General features: G+C 35.3%; 1 protein-coding gene across 4 annotated transcripts in view; it reads right to left on the minus strand.

Annotated features, from left to right (window-relative positions):
• SPATA17 (spermatogenesis associated 17) overlaps positions 1-22828 on the minus strand; it is a 92446-nt gene that overhangs the window by 23555 nt on the left and 46063 nt on the right. For all 4 annotated transcript variants that reach the window (XM_030035457.2, XM_030035455.2, XM_030035458.2 and 1 more), the window contains 2 exons: positions 11465-11668; positions 6059-6210 (listed from right to left, as the gene is read on the minus strand). In XM_030035457.2, coding sequence (XP_029891317.1) covers positions 6059-6210; positions 11465-11668 — 356 coding nt within the window. The remainder of the gene's footprint in view (positions 1-6058; positions 6211-11464; positions 11669-22828) is intronic.

Consider the following 22828-nt stretch of genomic DNA (forward strand, 5'->3'; position numbering starts at 1 on the left):
CCATTATCAACTGCACAAGTTTAGACCTCAATAGTTTGGGGTTTTTTTTTTCCACAGAAAACTCACGCTCAGTATTCTTACATCTGGGTTTCAGCTTTTCCTTGTGATTTAAGTGTAAATTCAGAAATTCTTAAAGGTTTTCAGTAAATATGACAGAGACAGAAGTAGCAGGATCAAAGAAGAATTAAATTCCATATTGATGTTATATTGTGCCATAAAACATAGTCAGTATAAGCTGAGCCTTTCCAAAAGTTGATGATTTAATGGGAGGTGAACTTTCCCTAAAGAAATAAATTTTAAAATGAAAAATTATTTCATTTCACCCACCACAAATGTTTAAATGAGAAATATGCCAAAGAATACATTCAAGACAGGGGGAAAGAGTTGGAACCAAAAATAGGAAACTATCTCAGGTTCTACAAATAGCAGTATTACACAGACACAACCTCAAGGAGGAGTAAGAGCAAAGCTGGTAGTGCCACTGGTAATGAAGGCCAGCTGCACTGTTGCCAGGACCACGCTATGTTGAACCTAATTAACATTAAAAGGCCTAGAAGCCTTGACTTAGTAGCCAATCCTGGACCTGACAGCTGCTAGTGGCGTGTATTTAAATTTCGAAAGATACCCCAGATATTTTTGTTAACAAAAATAAAAATTGCTTTCTCTCTCCCTTCACTCATCCTATCCTGCACCTCCCTGCTACTATTAATTTCATCTTTCTAATCCTTCTTTTCCCCACATTTTTAGCCCCTCATGATCTTTCTTTCTGCATTCCTCACCTACCATTTCTTCCCTCTATTCTGTCTCTCTTACTGCAATATCTCTCACTATTACAACAAGAGATGGAAGAGGCCTTTTAGATGCTGAAGGCTTTCCAGTTGGATTGACTGAGACAATAGAAGCAGCAGTAGGTACTGGGCTCTAGTGGCTATAACAATGTGAGAGGAGAGAGCGGCAGCACAAACAGGAAGGAGGGTTTGTCAGGTCCATCATTTACTGCTGGTTGGCAGCGTCCCAATGTTATATGGTACCTACCAACAGGACACAGTTCAGAGGCATTAACTTTTTCTTGAATTTAAATGGCAGCAAACAGAGTGGTCCTTCAGCATGTTCTCTGGACCTGCCCAAGAGGCAAAATCCCAGCAGTCCAGCAGTGCAAGCATGTAATCCTGATACCAGAAATGCTTCAAACTTTGCCCAGGCTTCTGAGAAAGAACTGGCAGTAGATCTACTGCCAGATTGCCATACATGCTGCACTACCAGGGCACAATAAGAAATATTAAAACCTGAGAACTAGAAGGAATACTCTGCTTACATGTTTTTTCAAGCTTTCATAATATTTGTATGTACTGTACATTTTTGTAATTTAGTAGTAAAAATATTACCAGAAACTTAACTCTAGATGTGTGATAGTGTTGTTAAACTTTTATCTAAAGTGGGTCTATGCAATAGCAATTCAATTCCTTGTTGTCTTGATCGAATTCAAATAAAACAATTTTATCTCACTTCAAAGAGGACCATGAACAATTAGCTCCAAACAAACTATGCTTCTCTATCAGGAAGCTGTGAATCTTTTTTTTTCTTCAAATAAAAAATTAAATTAATTTTAAGCTTTCAAATTTGTGTTATACCTGAAGTCATTCTTCATCGAATCCAACAGTGCCTATCTTTTCACTCGCAGAACAAAGGAAGAAGCACAATGGTTTTCCATAGCAAAACAACTGCAGCAGGGCAGCCATTATTTAGTTCATAATGAGTGCATATTAAAATCAAAATGTTATTTACAAAAATAAAGACAGAATATTTTACTTAACATATCTAGTCAGGTTACCTTTAGTGCAGTATTTTTGCCATAAGAAACTTATTTTGGGTGCATTATTACAAATATTTTCCACAGTAATATACTAAATACATACTTTTTCAATAAACTATCAATCCCTTTTATCCTAACGTCAGTGAATCTAAGAAACCTGTGGCCATTTTTGCTTAACCCCTATCTGCAATAATGTAAAGTGCAAAGAACAGCATAGTCTAGTTCTTGTAGGAAGTGAAAGAGATCTCTTTTGCAGCAAATTCCGGAACTTCTTAATTATATACAGACTTATTATCTGCATCCCCAGTGTTATAAAGTACCAGAACTTCATTAGAAAAATTAAGATGGAAAAATGAAGGCGCTACTTTGTAAATTTCCAGTGGAAATTAGCTGGAAGAAGCAGAGGAATACTGGATCAAAAGAGGGTAATCATGCTTAACTGTGCCCTAGAGCACCCGCATGTATAATACGATTTGCACAGTAACTACCTCTCCTATTACTGCTTGTTTGGAGTATTCTGTGTTAATGGGGTTAGCTAATTTAGTATTTTAACTTAAAAAGACTCTGCTGATTAATAAATGTTGCACACTGTGCTAGTAATTAAAATAAATGGAAGAGTTACAAATAGAAGTTGAATTGTTAAGAAAACATTATCTGAAAATATATGATAATCCCTGTTTATCATAATACAATAACAGTCCGGAAAATATGCAAATTGCTGAAGTTGCAAAGCATATGAAAAACTAAGTATAATTTGAAAAAAGTTTTCAGATGTGTTATACTTGTATGACATAAAATGTAGCAACCATTTTCACTGCAGCTAAGTCAGAAATACAGTAACAGGTCTTATTAATGTAGAAGTTAAAAGATTTTTTAAAATCTTAAATCTTATCAAAGTGACTTGCTTTTTAAATTTCATTACCATTAATACCAGGCAGCTAATAACACTGATGGTCTCCAAGCATAGAGCTTATTTAGATCATTAACTTCTCTGCAAGTGTACCTTCCATGCACAGCACTGCGTAGCACAGAAACACCTAAGTTGGTTCTAAAGGAAAGCATTGTCTTGCTGAGGATAAGCCCATGAGGAGCTTGGTGCTGCAATGTTCACACAGCATGTGAGAGGCAGGGTGTGCAAGCATTGCACTCTGCTGCACACAAGTGAACCAGTGTGTTCAGGACTAGCTTGGCTATCTCCAGTACAGCCCTGAGCATGGACACAGCCAGAAGCTGAGATCACTTGCCTGATGTCACACCAGAAGACTACAATAAATCAGTAAACCTCAGCCTTACACTATTGCTGGTTTATCCCTATTCTATCACCACATTGCAACTCATTCTGATGTATGTTGACTTTATAAAGATGTTTAATAGTATACTTTGAAGCATGAGGCATATTACGTGAGACAGATTTCAGCAAAGTTAATGAAAATAATTTACATTTTTGTTCTCTGGAAAATTAGGCCAGCATGCAGCTGCATGCAACTGAGTAATGGACTTTTCATGCTTAGTGATCTAAATCTGCTGGATCTAGCAGTTGGTGTCTCAAACTAGACACTAGTTTATTAAGTGGCCATCCCGAAGGAGTCCAATTGTCACTCCTATCCAAGTGGACGGGGAAATCACTTCATTTGTATGAAAAATAGCACAATAAGGCAGTAACAGCTTCAATTACATGAAAAAAAATAATCATTCTTATTAGACTAGATTACCCAGTTGCTCTTTCATTACAAAATAGGAGATTCTAGCGGTTGCTTTAAGTAAGCACAACATTCTCTCTTGCTTTCATTTGTACTACTTCTGCCTGCCTCAAACTCTCCCACAGCTTTTTCAATTATTTCTGCATTTTATCAGAAGCAAAAACTTTCTCAGAGCTTGAAACACTTAGAGAAAATGTGTTAAGACTTTAAAGAACCCTGACAATCAAAAGTGAGTGGGAATTCTGAATGTTGCTGGAAATTGCAGGTATACACCGACAATTTTTCTATCTTAAGAGATATCACACAATATTCACTCTGGAAATATACAGATCAAGGATTCAGTTTGTCATTTTATGCAAACACAAGCTTTCTCAAAAAATGCCACCCATTTCCACTGTTCATTCTCTCCTTATTTTCTAAAGTAGAAGAATAATCAGCATAGGAAGCACTACCAGGAAGAAATACAGTCCCAAAGTACACAATTACATAGAAAGAGACAGAAATTTGTCAATTCATAATAGACACTGCTGAGAAAAACCTACTGCAGAATCGGAGTAACCCTTTGCTGACTCCTCCCTGGAGACTGGCATCCCACACAGCAGCTGCAGCATTACTAGTGAGCATTAGTCCTGATGATGACCTGCAACTCTGTCATCACCTTTTCAAGGTTACAGATATGACCCTTGCATGGTTGGTTGAATATGAAGCACAAACGGAATGATCACAGCCTGAAAACATATAATACGCTATGCGTTTAGCGTGCATGAAACTGAGAATCATTGCTGTTAGGACATTGCTTCTGTGCATTAAGGATGGCACTAAATGCTTCTTTACCCATAAGGTAAATAAAGACCCCTGATCAATTAATATCTGTCAAAGTTGGAGACTTCAAACTTAAACTGTACAAGACCAAAGCTTCACAATTCACTCACTGAAGAGAGTCAGTGAAATATTTCTTACAAGATCTGACCTTCTGAAACTGTTGACACAGTGATGTCTGGGGTAAACCTCATCAAATAAAGACTGGGCAATATAGTCATGCCTATAAATGAACAACATCATCCATCCTCAGTTGGAGTGCATCAGTCAAAATTTATTCAGTGAAAAGAACACTTTAAATGAGAGGTAGAACATTAATTATTACCTAGTGGCTTTTTTTCTTTAAATTTCACTGGCAGAAGCTAGAAATAAAATTTAAAAAAAAAAAAAAAAGGCCCAGATTTAAGCTGAGTTGTGAAAGTTAAGCTGCTTCTCTCTGACACCAATAAATGAAAGAATAGAGAGAGGAATAGAAAACTGAAGTACATTTTTACTTGTAGCTTAACTCAGTTATGTTTTTGGTATGCAAGGAATAAAAAGCACTGTATCTCATTTTTGGCACCACATACAAAAATTAACATTGCCTAAAAGTGGAAAAGTAACAGAACTAAGAAAATTTTTTTCTTTCAAAACTGTTTTTGAGTAGAATTTCCATTTAAAGTCACTGTTAATACTAAATCAGGGAAAATGTGAGGAAAACAATCCAACAATAAAAACATAAAAGCCAAACTATGCAAATGCAATTGATTCTGGCATTCTTAAGTCCCAGTCCTGAAGCTGACACATGGAAACATGGAGCTGATAGAAAAGCTTGAAACAGATCAAAGATAGCAAAGCATTGTGTCCCAGTGAATCAGTGGATCACAGGCTGCTCATGAGGAAAGGTGATTCCTTTCTGCCCAGAATTCTGGTATTAAAGCGTCAAAGGATTGCCAAAAGCAGTGAATTCAAGGGAAAAATTGACAAAACATCAGTTTTTTCTAGTTAACTAAAAAGTCAGAGGAGGTTACTTAACAGGCTTTTATTATGATTGGACAAAAGACTTCCATCATGATAAGAAAAGAACTGGAAATATTCTGGCAATAGCCTTAAATCTTTTGGGACAGAAACCTTAAATCTTTTGGGTTGGATTATGTCTGTATTTGGGATTGTATGGAAAAGAACTGGCCTATCTGACACTATTACAGATGCTATGGCTCAGGAAACCAAACTGCTTCAAAGATGATTACAGTTTTTGCATCATGTTCTAACGTGCAACATATGATCCCTTCCCTTCCAAGTGAGCTTTCGTAGTCTAATGGGAGAGAAAGCAAGTCTCATTGGCATGCAACACCATCTTTCCTCCCATAGTCTGTAAACTCCCTGAATATGAAGACTGAAACAGTATTTTTTCCTTGGCAAGGTGCATGTGGCAAAACAGAATTTGCATTTGTTTTCTTACTTCCCATTAAGCCCATCTGTTGCATCACACATTATTATTATTATTATTACAAGTTCTTCTATAGATTCATAGATATGGATGGCACATGCCACACAATTACAAGATAGGGTCTCTACCCTGAACAGTTTATAATCTAAGGACACAGAATTTAGAAGTATGTACATAGAATGTTTGCTAGTAACTGTCAGGTTTGACATTTCATTTTGTCAGGCATGAAAGGTTTCTGAAAGCAACGGAATAAAGAAAACATTCTTATAACAATATAAGAAAAAACAAAGAACTTACTCATTGTCATGTATACGGTTTCTCCATTCCTCCCTTTTCATTTCCTCTCTGGCCTTCTCTAGTGGTGAATTGATTGATGCTGCCACTCGCAAGGTTGGTTCCAAAGGCTTGTAGCGCTGCCGCAATACTTCAGCAGTATCACGGAAAGGCCCCTGAAAGGTATAGGATAATGTAAGTGTTTTATTGTGGGGTTACAGTTCTTTTCTTTCCTTCTTTTATTCATGACACACCACTGATGAAAGAGGACACAGAATGTCTGGGAAGTGTAGCAAGACTTTTCTTCCAAAATAATTAAAGCAGTTCATTTTGATAGAGAGTTACAGATAACACAAAGATTGATAACATGCTCTAAAGCTCCAAAGAGAGAATGAGAAATGTGCACTCCAGATTTGTTTAACTACTAATAAATATTTATTATTTTAAAACCATACATTGTTAGAACTGATTTGGAAAACTTAGTTTTTCCTCAGAAAAAACTATTGTTGAAATAAAATCTGATACACAAGTATTAACTGCATCTAGATTCTGCTTAAGCAGAAAGCTTAAGCCTTTTGCTTTTCATAGGATAAATAATGTTTTACCTTAAAGAACATGCTCTTTTCAATTTAACTACAAAGCTACCTGGACGGGAACTTAATACATGACTTAAGATACAATTCTTTTAATACAATTCAAACTAATGACTTCAATAATATAGGTGTATAGTCTGTTTTTGAAAAGTCTAATTCCACATTAATGTCATTATTCTTACTTGAAAAAAAGAAAGCTCATAATTCTTTCACAAGTCTCTCTCTATATACACATATATATCTTTTTTCCAGAGTACATTGTTGCATAACTGATCATATCAGCATCTACCATTGAACAACACAGACAAATAGCAGCAGGAAGTCCTTTCCTGCACTGTCAAAGTGACAAATCCTATGTCTTGCTTTTAGTACTAACCAGTAAGAACTTACCTGGAGTATAATTAGTGCCATATTACACTCAGGACAGTTTAGTGGCAGCTCTGGATTTAGAAGTGTTGTTAATTAATTTTTATTTTATTTTCATCATTGTTGATCCTGCAATGAACTACTGAAATCCACTGAAACTATCGACAGACAAAGAATCGTAATCACAGCTTTATTCTTAAAGATATCCTTCCTTAAATAGGTTATCACTAACAAGTCACAGCTGGAGTTACTGCAAGCACTGAGTGAAGACTGTGGGGCTAATAAAAAGAAATGATTCACGCCTCATTTATGTTCACTTATGTTTTACATTAATAGAAACCAATAATAGGAACCAGTTACCATAAAAGTCATGGACCGTAAATAACACAAATGGCAAATAAGTATCATCTAGTACTTTTCACAGCTGGACAGAAGGATTGCTATATTTGAAAGTAGTTAATGGATTTTTATTGGAACTTTACTTTTTAAAGGCACAGCACCATGATTTCAAGATCTTTTTAAAGGTCCTAGTAAGCAAGCGAGCATAATATTTACACTTATTACAGATATTTTCTTGCTTCTACTTTCTAAGTCTGTGTAAAAAAATATGTTCATTTAATATAACCACAATAAGTCTTTAAACACAGAATGAAAAGTGTTATGGCCTGTGAGAGAATAATCAATACTAGAATAGGTCATTAAAACTAGTAAACAATGTTCCAGTAATATATAATCTGATGATCAAGTTAAAAAAAAGGTTTAAAATTTATAATAAAAAATGAATAATCTGTATTGCAAGATGTTTGCATGAAGTGGATATATGGAGCAAAGAAGAAAGAAATGTACTATTGTCAAATAATATCAAGATAAATATGTTTGCTTTTAGAAAACAGTCTTTCAGAATATTGTATTTCTTCTTCATTGTAAAATATTGACTCATATTCCGTCAGGGTAAGGGCCAAATCAGATATCCAAGCAAGAGTTTTTTTCCATCTTTAATTTCTAAGACCTTCTAACTCTTTCTCAATCCATAGTTCAAATGAAATTAATAGAGTCGAACTACTAATGGAAGGAGGGGGGAAAGACTGTAACTAAGCAAAGGTCTCTCAGACAAGGCTGTGTCATCACTAATGAAAGTGGGGTATATATGTTAGAATATTAAGATGACTGTAAACATTCCTTGCAGATTTTTCCATTCCTTTGGATCATGTATTTGAAGAAACTTAACTAGCAATATGCACCTAAGGAATATATCTAAGATGACAAGACCTCTAAAAAATCCATTTACCTATTTCCATTTTACAAGATTAACTTTAAGATTTGTGGAATATGTGGTAGAATGGTGCTTACATACGTTTTCAAATGCCTGCAAGCATTTCAAGCATCGTGCTTCAAAACTGAAATCTTCCTGGGGAGGTCAGGCTAGGAAAGGAAGGGAGGGAGACAACCAACAGTTTTCACCCTGAAAGCTACTCACACAACTCTATGTTCTATGTTTGGAATTTGTACTGAGTAGCATAAATCTTCTGGCTACCGATTGGTCTGCCAAATAAAGTTTAGCAGATCAGCATTCTTACTACTTTACCATAAAATCAGAAACTCATGACAAAAATTATGATCTACATGAAATCATATGTTCTCCATTGCCCCCATTCCAGGAGAGCTAACAACATGCAAAAATTCCCCTAAAAATGGCAATGTGCCTTCTTTTATTAATGCCTTCTAATGAACAGATGACTAATTTTAGCATTATCTGTGTTTCCATCAAACTGTAGTTCTAGTTAACTCAGTAATAAAAATGATAGATCTAACTCATGTATAAGCATCATTAAAACTTTTCTTTTAAATACACTATCTTACACACACAGAGCTTACCTATAAAATGCTAAATACCCATTTGCCTAAGAGAAAGCTGATAGATAGCTAATTTTTGTTCTTTTAAACATATATAACTGACATTCTCATGTAAAATAACCAACCCTATGGGCAACACAAATTTTAGATACCTGAAAGAACAGTGAAGTAACAAGTGACTCACAGTGGGCCTGAGAGATATTAGAAAAAGATGCTTGGTGCCAAAAAGTGTTACCACAGAGAACTAGGACACAAGTATATCTAGTAATTAAATTCCTTATTGTCACACCAGACAACTTTCAGGATGATGTGTTCTGATAGGTTTTCATTTCCAGCTGTTTCATCAGCTCAAACCAGTGTCCTTTTCTTAGACATACAACCCTAAATTGTCAAAGTGTTGTGCAGGGATTTAGCCGTGTGACTCCCATTAACATCAATAAGAGTCGCGCAGCTAAATCCACGCGCTGTGCTTTGAAAATTTACCCCACAGTGTACATCCCAGGGTGCTGAAAGGATTAAAGTATTATATAGTAAATTCCCTCTTTGAGGTGCAGAAAATAAACAGAACTCTTCTGGTTTGTTCTAAAAGGCTATCTGTGCATGACTGCTGTGCGTGCATCCGAACTTAGAAAGGTCTATAAAATATTAGAAATCCAAACAGAAGCTTGTAAGATACTTTGTATACAGTAAAGCGGTTTTACAAGAGCAACTTAACAATGGATAACCTCTGAGTTCCCTCTTCATTTAAAAGCATGACTCCTAAACAATGTCCAATAGGCAAAATCTTCCCCTCTATCCTGAGAGACAGAGCATTCAGGCACATCCCACTGAAGGACCATCATAGCTCCTTTGGTCCCAGAATGTAAAGCTATAATGGCATATTTATCTCAACTCCAAACTACCTGATCACCCAAACTGTTTGTTGGCTCACACTTTGTCTCAATTCTAATGTGAGTCAGTAAGTTCATTCAATGAGGAAGCTCAAGCAGTCAAGGTAGGGAGAACATAAGGAGGGAAGGACAAAGGTGGAGAATTGCCCTGAGGTTGATCCTTACTGTTATAAGTAGTGTGGCTCTCTGTGTGGCTCACCTCTACTTCTCCAGATGTATTCTGGCAGGCCTGCATCTCCTCCCTGTACTCTAACCCAAGTGCCTTTGCCTTCATGTCCCACCACCAGTACAGACTTGTCCTGCTACAGACAAGTCAATCATGACATAAAGATGAGAAAAGCCTCTTTTGTGTGGGTTAGTCAGTATACCCACAGCTGTCCCCACTGAAGAACAATGTGGATGCAATCAATAAACCACAGATAAATTGTGGCAGATGGCGTGTGTAGACATAGTTTGAACCCAGCAGTAGTTCAAACTTAAGACTGTGTTCAGATCACCTCTACTGAGGGCTGTAATAATATAGTGAAAATAACCATATTGATTCCGAGGAGTAAAATACCAATAAAGATATATCTCATTGCTCATTATTGTTTAATTTCTGTAGCTAAATGATAGCTTTAGTGAAAATTACTGAGAAGGACGCATTTAGAAGCATTGTCTTTCTGAGCAAAATATGGAAGAGAAAATTTAAATACAGGACAGAGTACAAAAAAAAAAAAATTGTAAGAGGTTCTGAAGACATTGTGGTCATTCAAAGTCAAACCGGCACTGAAAGTGTATGTGTGAGGTAAGTAGAAGGTTCTGTAGATTAGGCAAACTGAAAAATTCTTCAGAATAGAGGGAAAGATAGAAGTTCTATCCCAAAAGTACCTGTGTCAGTCATTTACTGGCAAAAGCTACATGTCATTGTACTGTCATCAAGTGAGGAACATAAAGGCCTCAAAAGTCTATCTGCTGTGTATATTGGGCATATTCCCAGTAGGTTTTGGTAATAAGGTGGCAAAAGCTGTTTTGCCATCTTGTGGGATGTTCACTCTGATGCATTATCTCAGAGATCTCCGTTACCTTATAGAAGAGAAAAAAAAGCTATCTGCAACATATGTTGACATCAACTGAAATTAAAATTGAGACCATGACAGTTAAGAATGGGAGCTGGGCAACTTGGCTGTGATGCAGAACAAAATGTAGAAATTTTTGTAATTAAAGCTGACACACAGCTAGTGGACACAAAAGAGCAGGAACTATTCTATACTGAGAGGATGTCTCTTGGCCTTCATATGGAAAACAGTTGCAAAAGAGGAAGAAGTTGTCAAAACTGGTTAATTTGTCCTATTACCTTTCATTTCTCCTATTAAAATAATAGGATTTAATAGATTTAAAATTGGAAATTAAGAATTCTACCTTTAATGAATCATAATATTGATATTCAATTATATCAGGTCTTCCCTTTGAAATGTCGGAAATGACTTTTTTTTTCCCCAAAGAACAAAAGTAAAGTCTAAAGAATCATATTTCCCTGTTTTTACATACTACCTAGGTTTCTTTTTCTTTAAGACAAATCTGTTTCAAAAACTTTATATCTTGAATGCAAGCACTAAATCTATATATAAAAATCAAATCCACAAAAGGGATTTTTGGACTTGATGAACCAACTCAAGATATTCCATGATAATCTATGATAAAAAGATATGAACAAAAGCTGCCTCAGAGACACTGAAAAATGTTACCTGAGGTTTCTGTCTGCCAATAGGTGGCAGAGGCTGTGCTGTGGAGAAAGTCGGAGGCCTTTTACAAGTCGGCCAGTCATAGAGCTCATAGGCGAAGGGACTCTTCATTTGCTGCTGTCTGTGGCTCAATGGCTTTGACTTCCGTAGCAGCAGTTCCATTGGATCTGGGGATTTTCTGAATGGTGAATTGTATATGCCTGCAATCTGAGCAGAAGATGGGGTTATCTTTAACTTCAACTAACTTCAAACTTATTCTTGCATTTATTCTATAAATCAAACCAATTAAAAAAACCTATATAATGAACAGTTCTACACAAAGTTTCTGACAGCTACTGACATGGGATAGATCTATAGTTTAAATGCATCTCTGGGCATTGCATTACAGTTACAAAAGGGTTTAAATAGGATAATGTAATAGGTAATCTGAGTTTCAGCTCTTCAAGTGGGGGTAACTTTCATTTTATGGAAGGAAATGCTTCCTGTATCTCAAACCCAAGTTTTCTTTCAGTCACATTAAATTTTCCACCTTCCACAGCAGTAGTCAAAGAAACATGCCAGTTTTTCCCTTAAAAAATTATTAAAAGTGTACAAATTTGCATGTAGTTTTAAAGGCAAACTATTATAGCTGTTTTGAAATTTAAAGTTTAGTTTAAATAATGATTTAAATTCCTAAACACAATAGGAACAAAAATGTATTACCTATTATTTCCAAACACATACTTAAAGAGTAAAATAAATGCTTATGCAAGGGAACATAACTCCTGCCCCTTTAAACTCTGTGCTAGCTGTCTCACAATGTGGACTAAGACAGTGGCAACTGCAGCAATTTTAAAACTGAGTGATTAGTTAAGGGGAAATACAAGAAAACGTATGGAATACCAAAAACAGGTAATTGCTTCTTTCCAGCAAAATGGTCACATTAAATTCCTTTAACTATTCAAATGTATTTAGTTTTCATAGTATAAAAATTGCAAAAAAAAACCCTATAGAATATAAATTTCCGAACTGTGAATTAAACTGAAAGATTCATTCTTTACCAAATTTGATATTTCATTTTTTTCAGGATACATCATTAATTGCATCACTAGTATGATCTAATATAACAATTAATAATATAAAACATACATTTCAAACTCTGAACAAGTAATCCACGTCATTAGCAATCTGTGAATATCTGGCAAGTCAAAATTATGTGACAGACTGTTCCCAAATCATTCCTAGAAATGTAAGGATTTTATCAGCTGTATATAAACAATTCTCAAATAGACATATGTGAGTTTACTGAATTAATTATGAACTGTTAAACATGAGAATTCCTATACCATACTGCACAAAGCCACTAAATCTCCTATAAAACAGATGATACATGCTTAAAATACACCTGGCAAAAATTAAAGATATTGAGTTGCTTTAAGGATATTTATATTTTCTACAACAGTATATTCAGAGTATCCTTAAGACTTTTAAAGTAAATTTGCTGGTTAAAATATATGGTCCTTTGCTTTTACTATAATTTTAATTGCTATGAAGTATTGAATACATATAGTAGGAAAAGAAATCCATTTCATGATGTGGGGAAAGGTAAGGAAAAGAGTACATGTTTAAAATCTTTCATTTCTCCTTTGGAACACTACTGAGGACCCATGAGAAAACTAAGTAGAGCATCAGCCTTCTCATAAAGTATTAATCTCTTGAGGCTGAGAGGATTGAACACTCCCCAATTAGCTCTAATGTATTTTTCATTAACTTCTACTGCAAAGTTCCAATTTCTTCTGTCAAAACAGTTAAATAAGGCCCATATAAAACTTATTGTTTAATGGACAAAAATATTCAGAGATGGTCGATTATTCAAAATATTGTTGGGCTATTCAAAATTTTATGGGGTATATTCTCCAACTCTGTAAGTGATCTGGCCCTAATGACAATTTATATTGGCCCTCTGTTACATGTTAGCCTCTTAGTGCAAACCCTATAAACTATTCCATTGCACTGTCAGTCTAAATGTGTAATGGGAAAGAGGACATGAATAGAGATAAGTGGTAGAAACAGATGTATGCCAAACAACCACTGGTTGTTTATTCAGCTCTTCAGGATGCCAAACTAAAATGGCAGGGATCCATGCTTCAAATAGTAGGCAAGAAGAATCACTGGAGTGAACGTGAAATTGCAGGTCCATCTGTATGATCTGTAAAATCCAGCTGCATCTTAAAAGTGTGGTTCTGAAAGTCTGGTACTTACTCACATAAACACCTCACAAAGTTACAGATTCTCCTAATGCTCTTATTATTTTTGCAACATTTCATACATTGTCCTATTGCAATTTTCTTATCAGCCCAGTATATTTTTGCCTGCAAACACTTGGTGACCTGTAAGCACTACGTAGACACAAGTTCCTTATGTTGTCTCAGGCTTTATTGCACTGTTCCACAATTCTTGAATGCATTTACACTGTACAATTGTTACACAAGCTCTCTTACATATAAAATGCCACAGTCAAGGTCTTCCACACAAATTAGATTCCACGTTGTAGATATACAAACTAACTCACAGTCATTATGGCCCCTCACCCATTCGTCCTACCATGGCCATTGGCTTTGCCTACGTTCTGATCAATGAATTTTTGCCTTCACTTTGTCGATGACAGTAAAATAGAAAAGTGATTGCCTGTGACTACCTTTTTTTCACATTTCACTGAACTGCTCATTGTATTGTTACTTTATCTTTCCACCCATTCCTATGCCATCTATGTTCAGCTGTTGTATCCTGCCTAACATGGAGACTGTGTATTCTAGCCATGCCGTGCGTCTGCAGAGGTCCCCAACTAGTGGGAGAGATACTGCTCTCTCATGGTACATCTGTGAAGCACATTTCATAGAAAACTACAATGTCACTGAAAATGTAACCATTTTCTAGAAGAAAAACATCTCCATGTGCACCACTGAGAATCAGGATGACCTAGAATAAACCACTATGGCATAACAATGACTCTCTGAAGTCGGCAGGCATGGATGGATTTGTCAATCAGTAGCAATTCCTGATCAGGACAGCATCTGCCCAAAATTTACACACCCTTTTAAGCCTTTTCTTAAAAAAAAAAAAAAAAAAAAAAAAAAAAAGCTGAAGAGCAAATTCAGTAGGAAATTTAAAAAAAAAAAATTAGATTATTTTCATCCACATGACATTGGTTTGTTTTTTGGTTTTTGTTTCCCCAAAGTGGAAAAATACATCATCTTAAATAATTTACACATTTTTCCTCTGAAAAATTACAGGCAAGAATAACTTTAGTGTGATGTGCTGTCTGGGCTCTAAGAATTGGCATTGCTTCTGTTAGTCGTACTTAGAGCAAGTATAAATGGCTCCACAAGTATAATGGCTCTCTGAAATTGCATTTTGCAAACTGTATTGAGATACTACATATAGTCTACTTGATATTTCTTTGTTTAAATGTTTGGCAGTAGAAAAAATTATAGTTCATAAACAGTTGACTGAAATGCTGCTGAATATCTCAAGGTGCAAAAGGAGGATTGGATTTTAGCACTTTTAATGATACCAAAATTAGCCATAATAGGTGTGGGAATCCATTGATTCAGTGTCTCTTGAATTATTATTGCTGAAAAAGTGTTTTAACAAAGAGCCATCTTTTGTTGTTCTTTTTTTACATGCTATCAGGTTAAACGTGCCGATAGCGTACTAACTATGAAAATGGATTTGGAGTTTCAGTGAGGCCAGTTGGACACTTTGAAAGTTCCTGCCTCTACAGTTGAAAATCTGTAAGATCTAGGTCAAAATTTATTATGAAGTGTATTTTGAAATAATAATTTTTAAGCCATCCTTGTTAATTACATTTTAATTATATATGTTCAAGTATTCAAACAGACAGATAGCAGAGCAATCAGCAGAGTTAGTATCTAGATAGATAAAATTAATACTAATTTACTCTAAATTCCCCAAGGTTTGTGGTAAGTTTTTAGGCCTAGATTTAAAATTGGCAAAGTTTGGTAGGAGAGAAAAGGGGATGAGTTTTATTCTACTTTCCATTTCAGACCAATCTCTGGCAAAATTGCTTCCATTCATTTTTAAATATCTCTGCAAGTCAGAGTCTTATTTTTGTAATTTCTTGCACATGTGCTGTGCACTGATGGATGCCCTATTCACTCTATCCTCTGCAGGGAGCTGGCAGTCTGCAGAAATCTAAGAATCTGGAGGATCAAAGCCTTTGGTACTTAATAAATTTGCATATCTTCTTGAGACCAGGACAATGTGTTAAAAGCGTTACTTCATCTTTTCCCTACTTTATACAATGTTCTCTCAACTACAAAACCGTTGTAGTTAATACTGCTTTTTCAGTGGTAGAATAGTATCTGTCTTGAGATATTACCTCATACTTTGATTCCAGTATTTCCCCACCTTTAGTCCGTAAGAAAATATGTCACCCTCCAAAATATTATGATAGGTTACAAAAAGTACCTCTTGTCTGCAGGGAGAATGACCCATTTTTCTGTACTCATGTTCTTCACAACTAAGAAGGGCCTCAGTCAAAGCCAGCTTTCTGGGACTTCATTTCCAGGAACAATTTTCTAAAATGACAAACACTATGGGGAAATCTGTGCTAACTGTTAAAAAACCTACAACGGAGTTATTTGCAGTACTGTCATGCTAACTTCCACCTCAATAAGACCAAAGAAATCTCTGGAGGGGACTCTGCTAATAGCTTCTTACTGACCTCCTTGCATCAGGCCCTTCTGGTGAATGGTGGCCCAGTGGTGAATATGGCAAATGAGGTGTGAAAGCACAGATTTTTTTTTTTTTTTTAAGACTATGGTTCTGACTTGTCACGGAAAATAAAAAAAAAAAAAAGAGAGAAATGAGTTATACAATAGATATATTTTTCCCCTAGAATTCTCTGCCTCAGACCTTCCATCATGGAAACCCAAGCATGACCTGGAATATTAATTGTGTCAGGTCAAGCATACTGGCAAATGTACCATTTGTTACCCAGTCATCCTTAGCATTACATTAATATTTTGAATCATTTTGCATTTCTAACACTCTATCATTTAGTTTCCTCCCAATCATTTTCTTATCTTTATAATTAATGGTAGCATATAAAGAAAGAAAAAAAACATAAGAAAACAAATATTAATTTAATGAACATTAGCAAAGAAAAGATTTGTGGGTTTTTTTGTTATATTTTGTATTGCTTCTACCTCTAATCCTATATTTAGTCTATGCTGTAGAATATCCATTTTTGTCTTTTCCTGTTTATCATTTCTATACGGAGAGAAAGACTTAACTGTTTTTCCCCAGAATACAACAAAGAAATTATTAAGGAGCTTGCCTTGAAAGCTAAACTATGAAGGAAGACAGCAGCAAAAGAAATAGAAAGAAGGAAGGAAGAAAGGAAAGAAAAAGGTGCAGGTAGAAAGGGAAAGACAAGGCTGTGTTGATTATGCTGGTTAGTTCCTCAGAAAAGATCGGTGATCCCAAGTGGTATAATAAAACGTGAACAGTTTTAGATGCTGCAATTTTTATTCATGAATGAATTATTTCTTATTCTTCTTTCTTATGTCTTGACTGGGCTTTGAAAGTCTACATATAAAATTCCAAGCAAAATATGCCCTGATAGTGTAGCTGCTGCACTGCAAATAATTACACACATGCAAAATTAAAAATCGATGAAGTTGAGCTGAAGATAAAATGTAAGTGTGAAGTCAATACGAAGTGTATGCTCATATCTTTAAAATATTTTTTACTGTAATTTAACTAAACAATAATAAAGGTATGCTCTGTTTTAATTACTTCTCCATATCAAGTCTGAAAGTCTGAAATAATCAACATATATCATGAATATGAATGTTTCATTTAACAGTCATTTAATCTCAAAAAAAATAGCTTTGAGGGAGGAAGCCTTTGCAAGTGATTGTCACAGTGAGAACCTAAATAAAGTCCTACTTTCTCATTCTGGTCTTTTAATGAGGAGGTAAACAAGAAGGAAGACTTCAACAAAATAGGCACTTAACTTGAAAATCTTTTTTTTGCTCCATTGTAATTTGTGAAAAAACTAAGCAGGCTGAGAGGAGAGGTAAGATATCTTTAAAAGCCATAAAAGTAAAAGCATGAAGGAGAGCTGTGAATGAAATATTTGCTAGAGATGGGATTGCTGAATCAACACTGACCAGTGCACTTCATCATAATTATCAGGACATACTACTGCCAGGGGATTTATAAAAATCCCACTCAGCAAATAATTGCCCTGCTGTTAGGAGATAGTCGGAGTGTTAACACACTGTCACAGTCCAGCGTTTAGTAAGATATTCAACATTCAATTACTCTTGCTGAGAAGTAAAAGGAAACATGATCATTTCTCAGCTACTGCAGTTATGCTTCCACATGAATTCCAGTGAACAATCTTGTTAATCCCCAGATATAGTTTCTCTAGGAGGTAAAAGAAATACCTTAAAACATTAATGATTCACAAGGAAAAAAACCATGTTTATATGATGCTGCAACCATGTCTGTAAAAGAAAAGGAATTTAAAACTTCTAAATAACTAGTTTATTACAGGCTGTCAGAATATTCCATATGTAGTGAAAATAAAAGGATAATATCTTTACTATGAAATTTATTGGGGAAAGAGCCATCTATAAAAATTCTGTAAATACTGTTCTAGCAACAAGTGTAATAAAACTATGTCCATGAACTCAAATTTGGAACATCAAAATATTTAAGCCACATTAGAACATATTCTACTGGGAATAATCTGTGATTTTTTAACTAATATGAACACATTTTTATATTAACAATTAAGAAATATAGCATAAACTTTATTCAGATATTGGAAGAATACCATAGTGTGGTTCAACATTCCAATTTGAGATAAAATTTCCTTACCATGGCTGACAATAGGAAAAATGTCACCTAGCTTTATAAATGTAGGTTCAGTTCTCACTGAGCTAATGCTACTCCTGAGGCCTGATCCTGTAATCCTTATAAAAATATACTCTCAGGAATTGCATCTAAATAAGAATTGGAGGACCTAGCCTGTTATTGTACCTAAGGTATTTTAGCTTTGTTTGAGATACCGATTTTATGCAGAGACTGAAGAATTCATAAATGAGTGATGAGTAGCGTACATTCTTTCAAGTGGGATTAATTACCTGTCTTCTGCTTAATATATATTCTGTTTAAACAGAGTAATAGAAGCATTAATTATTGTTATTCTGCCTTCAGATTGTAAATCCTGGTTCAGTCCTTTTCATCTGTGAAATGTTTGCTTGATATCAAAATAATAGTGCTATCACATTCTAAATGCACTTTTATAAGTAAACCAGGCTGCAATTTTATGGACTATACAATGAGGTGTTAAGGAAACATTCAAGTCCAGTATCCTGGCCACAGACCATAAAATCAACCTCTAAACCTGCACAGGCACTAGAGTTCAATTGCAGAAAACAAAACTGTAACTGAGTCTCCGAAGAGGTACCAACTGCTTGGGTATTTAGGAAACAAGACAAAAGAGAAACAAACTCTTAGTTTAATGCATGAATCATTGTGGCATAATATCCAAAACACAGCAGCCCAGCAAATGCAGAGGCATCCCAAAAATGTATCCACCTTTCATTGATTCTCTCTTTCTGACTGAGGCTTACTCTGTCAAATGTAATTCTTAAGCAGGCTCTTGATGACCTGACTAGATCAGGGATAATAACTTGAATGAGAGCGTGATGGCATGGGAGACAATACTCTTGTGATGAAGACACAGAACAGAGACAGAGCATTCAAAGTTCTCTTACTGACTTCTCATTTGACATCTAACTGATTTCAAAACAAGCAGAAAAATACATTTTAACTTGCTTAATGACTTTATTTTAAAAATAGGAATGGGAAATGCCATTACTGTTATCATTTTTTCTTTAAGAAGTGCAGGGGTGAGTATGGGATCATGTACAAATTCTAGCAATCTCTGAAAACCAACCTGTTTCTACAACCACCCTGTATAAATGGGAATTAAAGAGCTTAGTCTGAAGAATAATCTCTGAAGGTGATTTTATTCTTCCAGGTCTCAATAACTGCATGTGAACACACAGACAGTATTTCCTTACTTCACAGAGTTATTTTGAGGCTAAAATTATTTATGCTTGTGAGAAGTTTTCAGAGCCTTAAAACACTTATTTAAATGTGTGATATTATTTACATCTTTAAAATTAAAATTCCATCTACTGTCATTGTCATAATGGAAAAGATTAGCTTTGTAAAAAAAAAAATCAACTTGAAATTCACTCCTTTTCTCACTGGACTCAGAAAACCCCTTGTAATTATACCATTTAGTATCTCTGAATATGTAACACCAGAAGTTACCTACAACAATATATCAGAAGGCAGGAGAAGCTCAGAGAAGACAGATAGAGATGGAAATCATATGGAAATTTCCTTTGTTAATGAAATAATTGCTAAATAGAGAATTCTTTCACTTCTCCAGAAATACGTATGTGCAACTGAACAATGTAACATTTCATTGCTTTTCATTGCTTCTGGTGTCTGTTGCTTACATGTGAATCTTCCCTCACAGACAGACATTCTGACAGATTTATTAAAGAATTTGCTGTAGTAAACCTATAGGATTAGACAATGACTAAAAAATCAAAATGTGGCAGTATGTTTAACAAAGCAGTCTTCAATGAGACCAATATAAAATGAGGTGAAGGTTTAATGAATGGTCATAGTATTGTATACAGGAAAGAATAAAGAAGAGGGAACAGAACCATGTTAGTCAGATTTGTAAAGGTAGTCAGAAATTAGTAGAAAAGAGTGATGTCATAAGAAAAAATTAAAACATGAAGATTTTATTAAAAGATCGATGAAACAGAAAAACTGCAAGCAAAGCAAACAATAGGTGGGGGAAGATACACAGTTTTCATCATGTCCGTTGCAGGACAGACACAATTCCCAAATTAACAGTATATATTAGATACTAAACAAAAGCATTGAATATTGAATACACTGTGCAAGTTAATGAAAGAACTTTACCATTATACTATTCACTTGCCTAAGAGCTGAAAAACAAAAGAATTGGTGTGTACATCACTCATCTTGAAGTCTCATTAAAGCAAGGATACCATCAGTGCCACTTCTTAATCAACAGGAAGGTTTGCTGTTGAGAAATGTACAGCATTTTATCTTCATGACTTCTCCCATGCCATTCCTAACCTCCCTCTTCTTATACACCTATCTCTTATTTAGCATGTACTTCTTCTGATATAATAGTTTCAAAAATTACCTGAGCAAGACGATACATCACATCAAACTTGTACAAACACCAGACGGACTACTACACATCAACCAAATTTATCCCAGTAAAAATTTCAGAAACGTCAGTGGAGTTCCACTCTGTGCAAGTGTGTGTGAATGTGGCTTTCTGTGTGAGCTATTTAGTTGATATTTGCACTACATTGTAATTTCCTTGCAATATACATTCTTTCTTAAATGTGTGTACCACATCATACACAAAGCCAACATTCAATATATAACTCACTCTTATCAGTTTTCTGACCCTGCAGCAATCCAACCCTTTTGCCACCCCAATTGACAGTAATACACAAAATGTGGTCATGTTTTCCTAAGATCTCAGCATGTACACTTTTGATAGATCACACAGCTTGTCCTTTAAACTCTGCCATTAATCCTACCCACAGGAGTTAGGCAGGAAGTTTGTTGTCTAGAAAAAACCCACACAAATAGAGATTATGCAATTCAAATGCTCAAAAAGACCTTCTAGCTAGTGGATTTTTAAATGACTAGTGCTAGATGCAGAGATGCTAAATGCTGTAATACATGGTAGATACAGAGATGCCACTATGTTATAATAACATATGCTTAGTATGAGTGACATGGCTAGTAACAAGCTATTTAGAAGAAGCCCTGAGAAATATTGCTATGTCTACATGGATATGCCTTTAGACAACTGAGCTTGCATAGGATCAATCACAAAACAGCACTCAAATTTTACATCCTATTCTGTGTTAAGCTCTTTCTAATGACAGATGATTTTTCAGTGTAAACTCTTTCTCATTTCTTTACACAGTTATTCAGTTATCAAACAAACTGAAATGATTTTATAATAAGCAGCCTTTAGGAAAAATAGAATTTGCAATACTGTCACAGAACACGCTTAAAATTATTAAATTTGTTCTATTTTTAAGTTTATTGACACACTATCTTTAAAAAATAGGATGTGAATAACTTGTTTTCTGGGAAGTGTGGCAAAGGGAGAAATTATTGATTTCTGTTGGAAGCACTTTCTTTTACCACTTGTGCTAAAATGAGACTTAAGAGTGAATGGGAAGGAAGTACTTTTCACTGACACTGGGGAGAAATACATGTGAAATGGTGCATAGCCATCTATTTCTTATAGGAGGTAGGTTAGGCTGTCAGCAGTTAGCACTTCCCCATCCTCTTCCCATTGCTCCCTAATCTACGGAGTTACCCTTTTTTAAGAAGATCACCACACTTGCAGTCCTAGTTTTGGCTTTGATTGTACTTGCCCTCTCTAGGGAGACAACCACCCCCTCTTAGAGAAAAAGAAAGGCTGATTGAAAAGGATATGAGCAAAACTGGAAAATCTATGGAAGTTGTAAACTTTGTCACTAAATGGTTTTGGCAGAGTGTGCACCAGATAGATTCTGGAGGCATGTGTTGGCTTCCAGCACTTGCCTTCTTTTTACATTACCATGGTACTGTGTGGAGTAGCAGAAATACAGTCCTGAGTGTTCCCGGGATGAGCAATCCCAAAGAGCAAGAGCTGGACTCAAATTCTAAGAGAACTAAAGATTTTGGAGTGTGTGTGCAAATCACTTAAAGATCATTTTTGGAATTCAGACCTAGTGGAACTAACCTTCTAGACATAAATATTTTCCTTTGTTCAGGTACAATGTCTTTCAGAATCACAAACAGCTCAGTTACTGGCTGCTTTCAGTTTACCTTACTTTGTCCTTCTTTTTGACAGAAACATTAAGCAACGTTAACTGAGATTCCTTTCAAGTGAACTGAGATTGTGTGTATAGTGCCCCATGAGGCACAAGAGTTGAATGATTTTCCTGTAGTGAATACCTGTGAATAGACTGATACATCTGGCTTCCAATGTGGAAGCGAAAACATGAAGAAGGCTTGCTGATCAAACATACCTGTCACAAGTACTGTAAGAAGGATTTAATGTAAATTGAGAATCCTTTGGAAATAGTATTTTATAAAAACAGAACACTGTAGCATGAAGTGCTTTATATACTAATGCTATTTAAATGTAGCTGCAAGCCTGCCTGAGAGCTAGGAAATCTCACTCTCTCCTCTTTAATTTAAATGGGTTTTTAT

The sequence above is a fragment of the Aquila chrysaetos genome, chromosome 13 (genome assembly GCF_900496995.4).
Source record: "Aquila chrysaetos chrysaetos chromosome 13, bAquChr1.4, whole genome shotgun sequence".
Lineage (NCBI taxonomy): Eukaryota > Metazoa > Chordata > Aves > Accipitriformes > Accipitridae > Aquila > Aquila chrysaetos.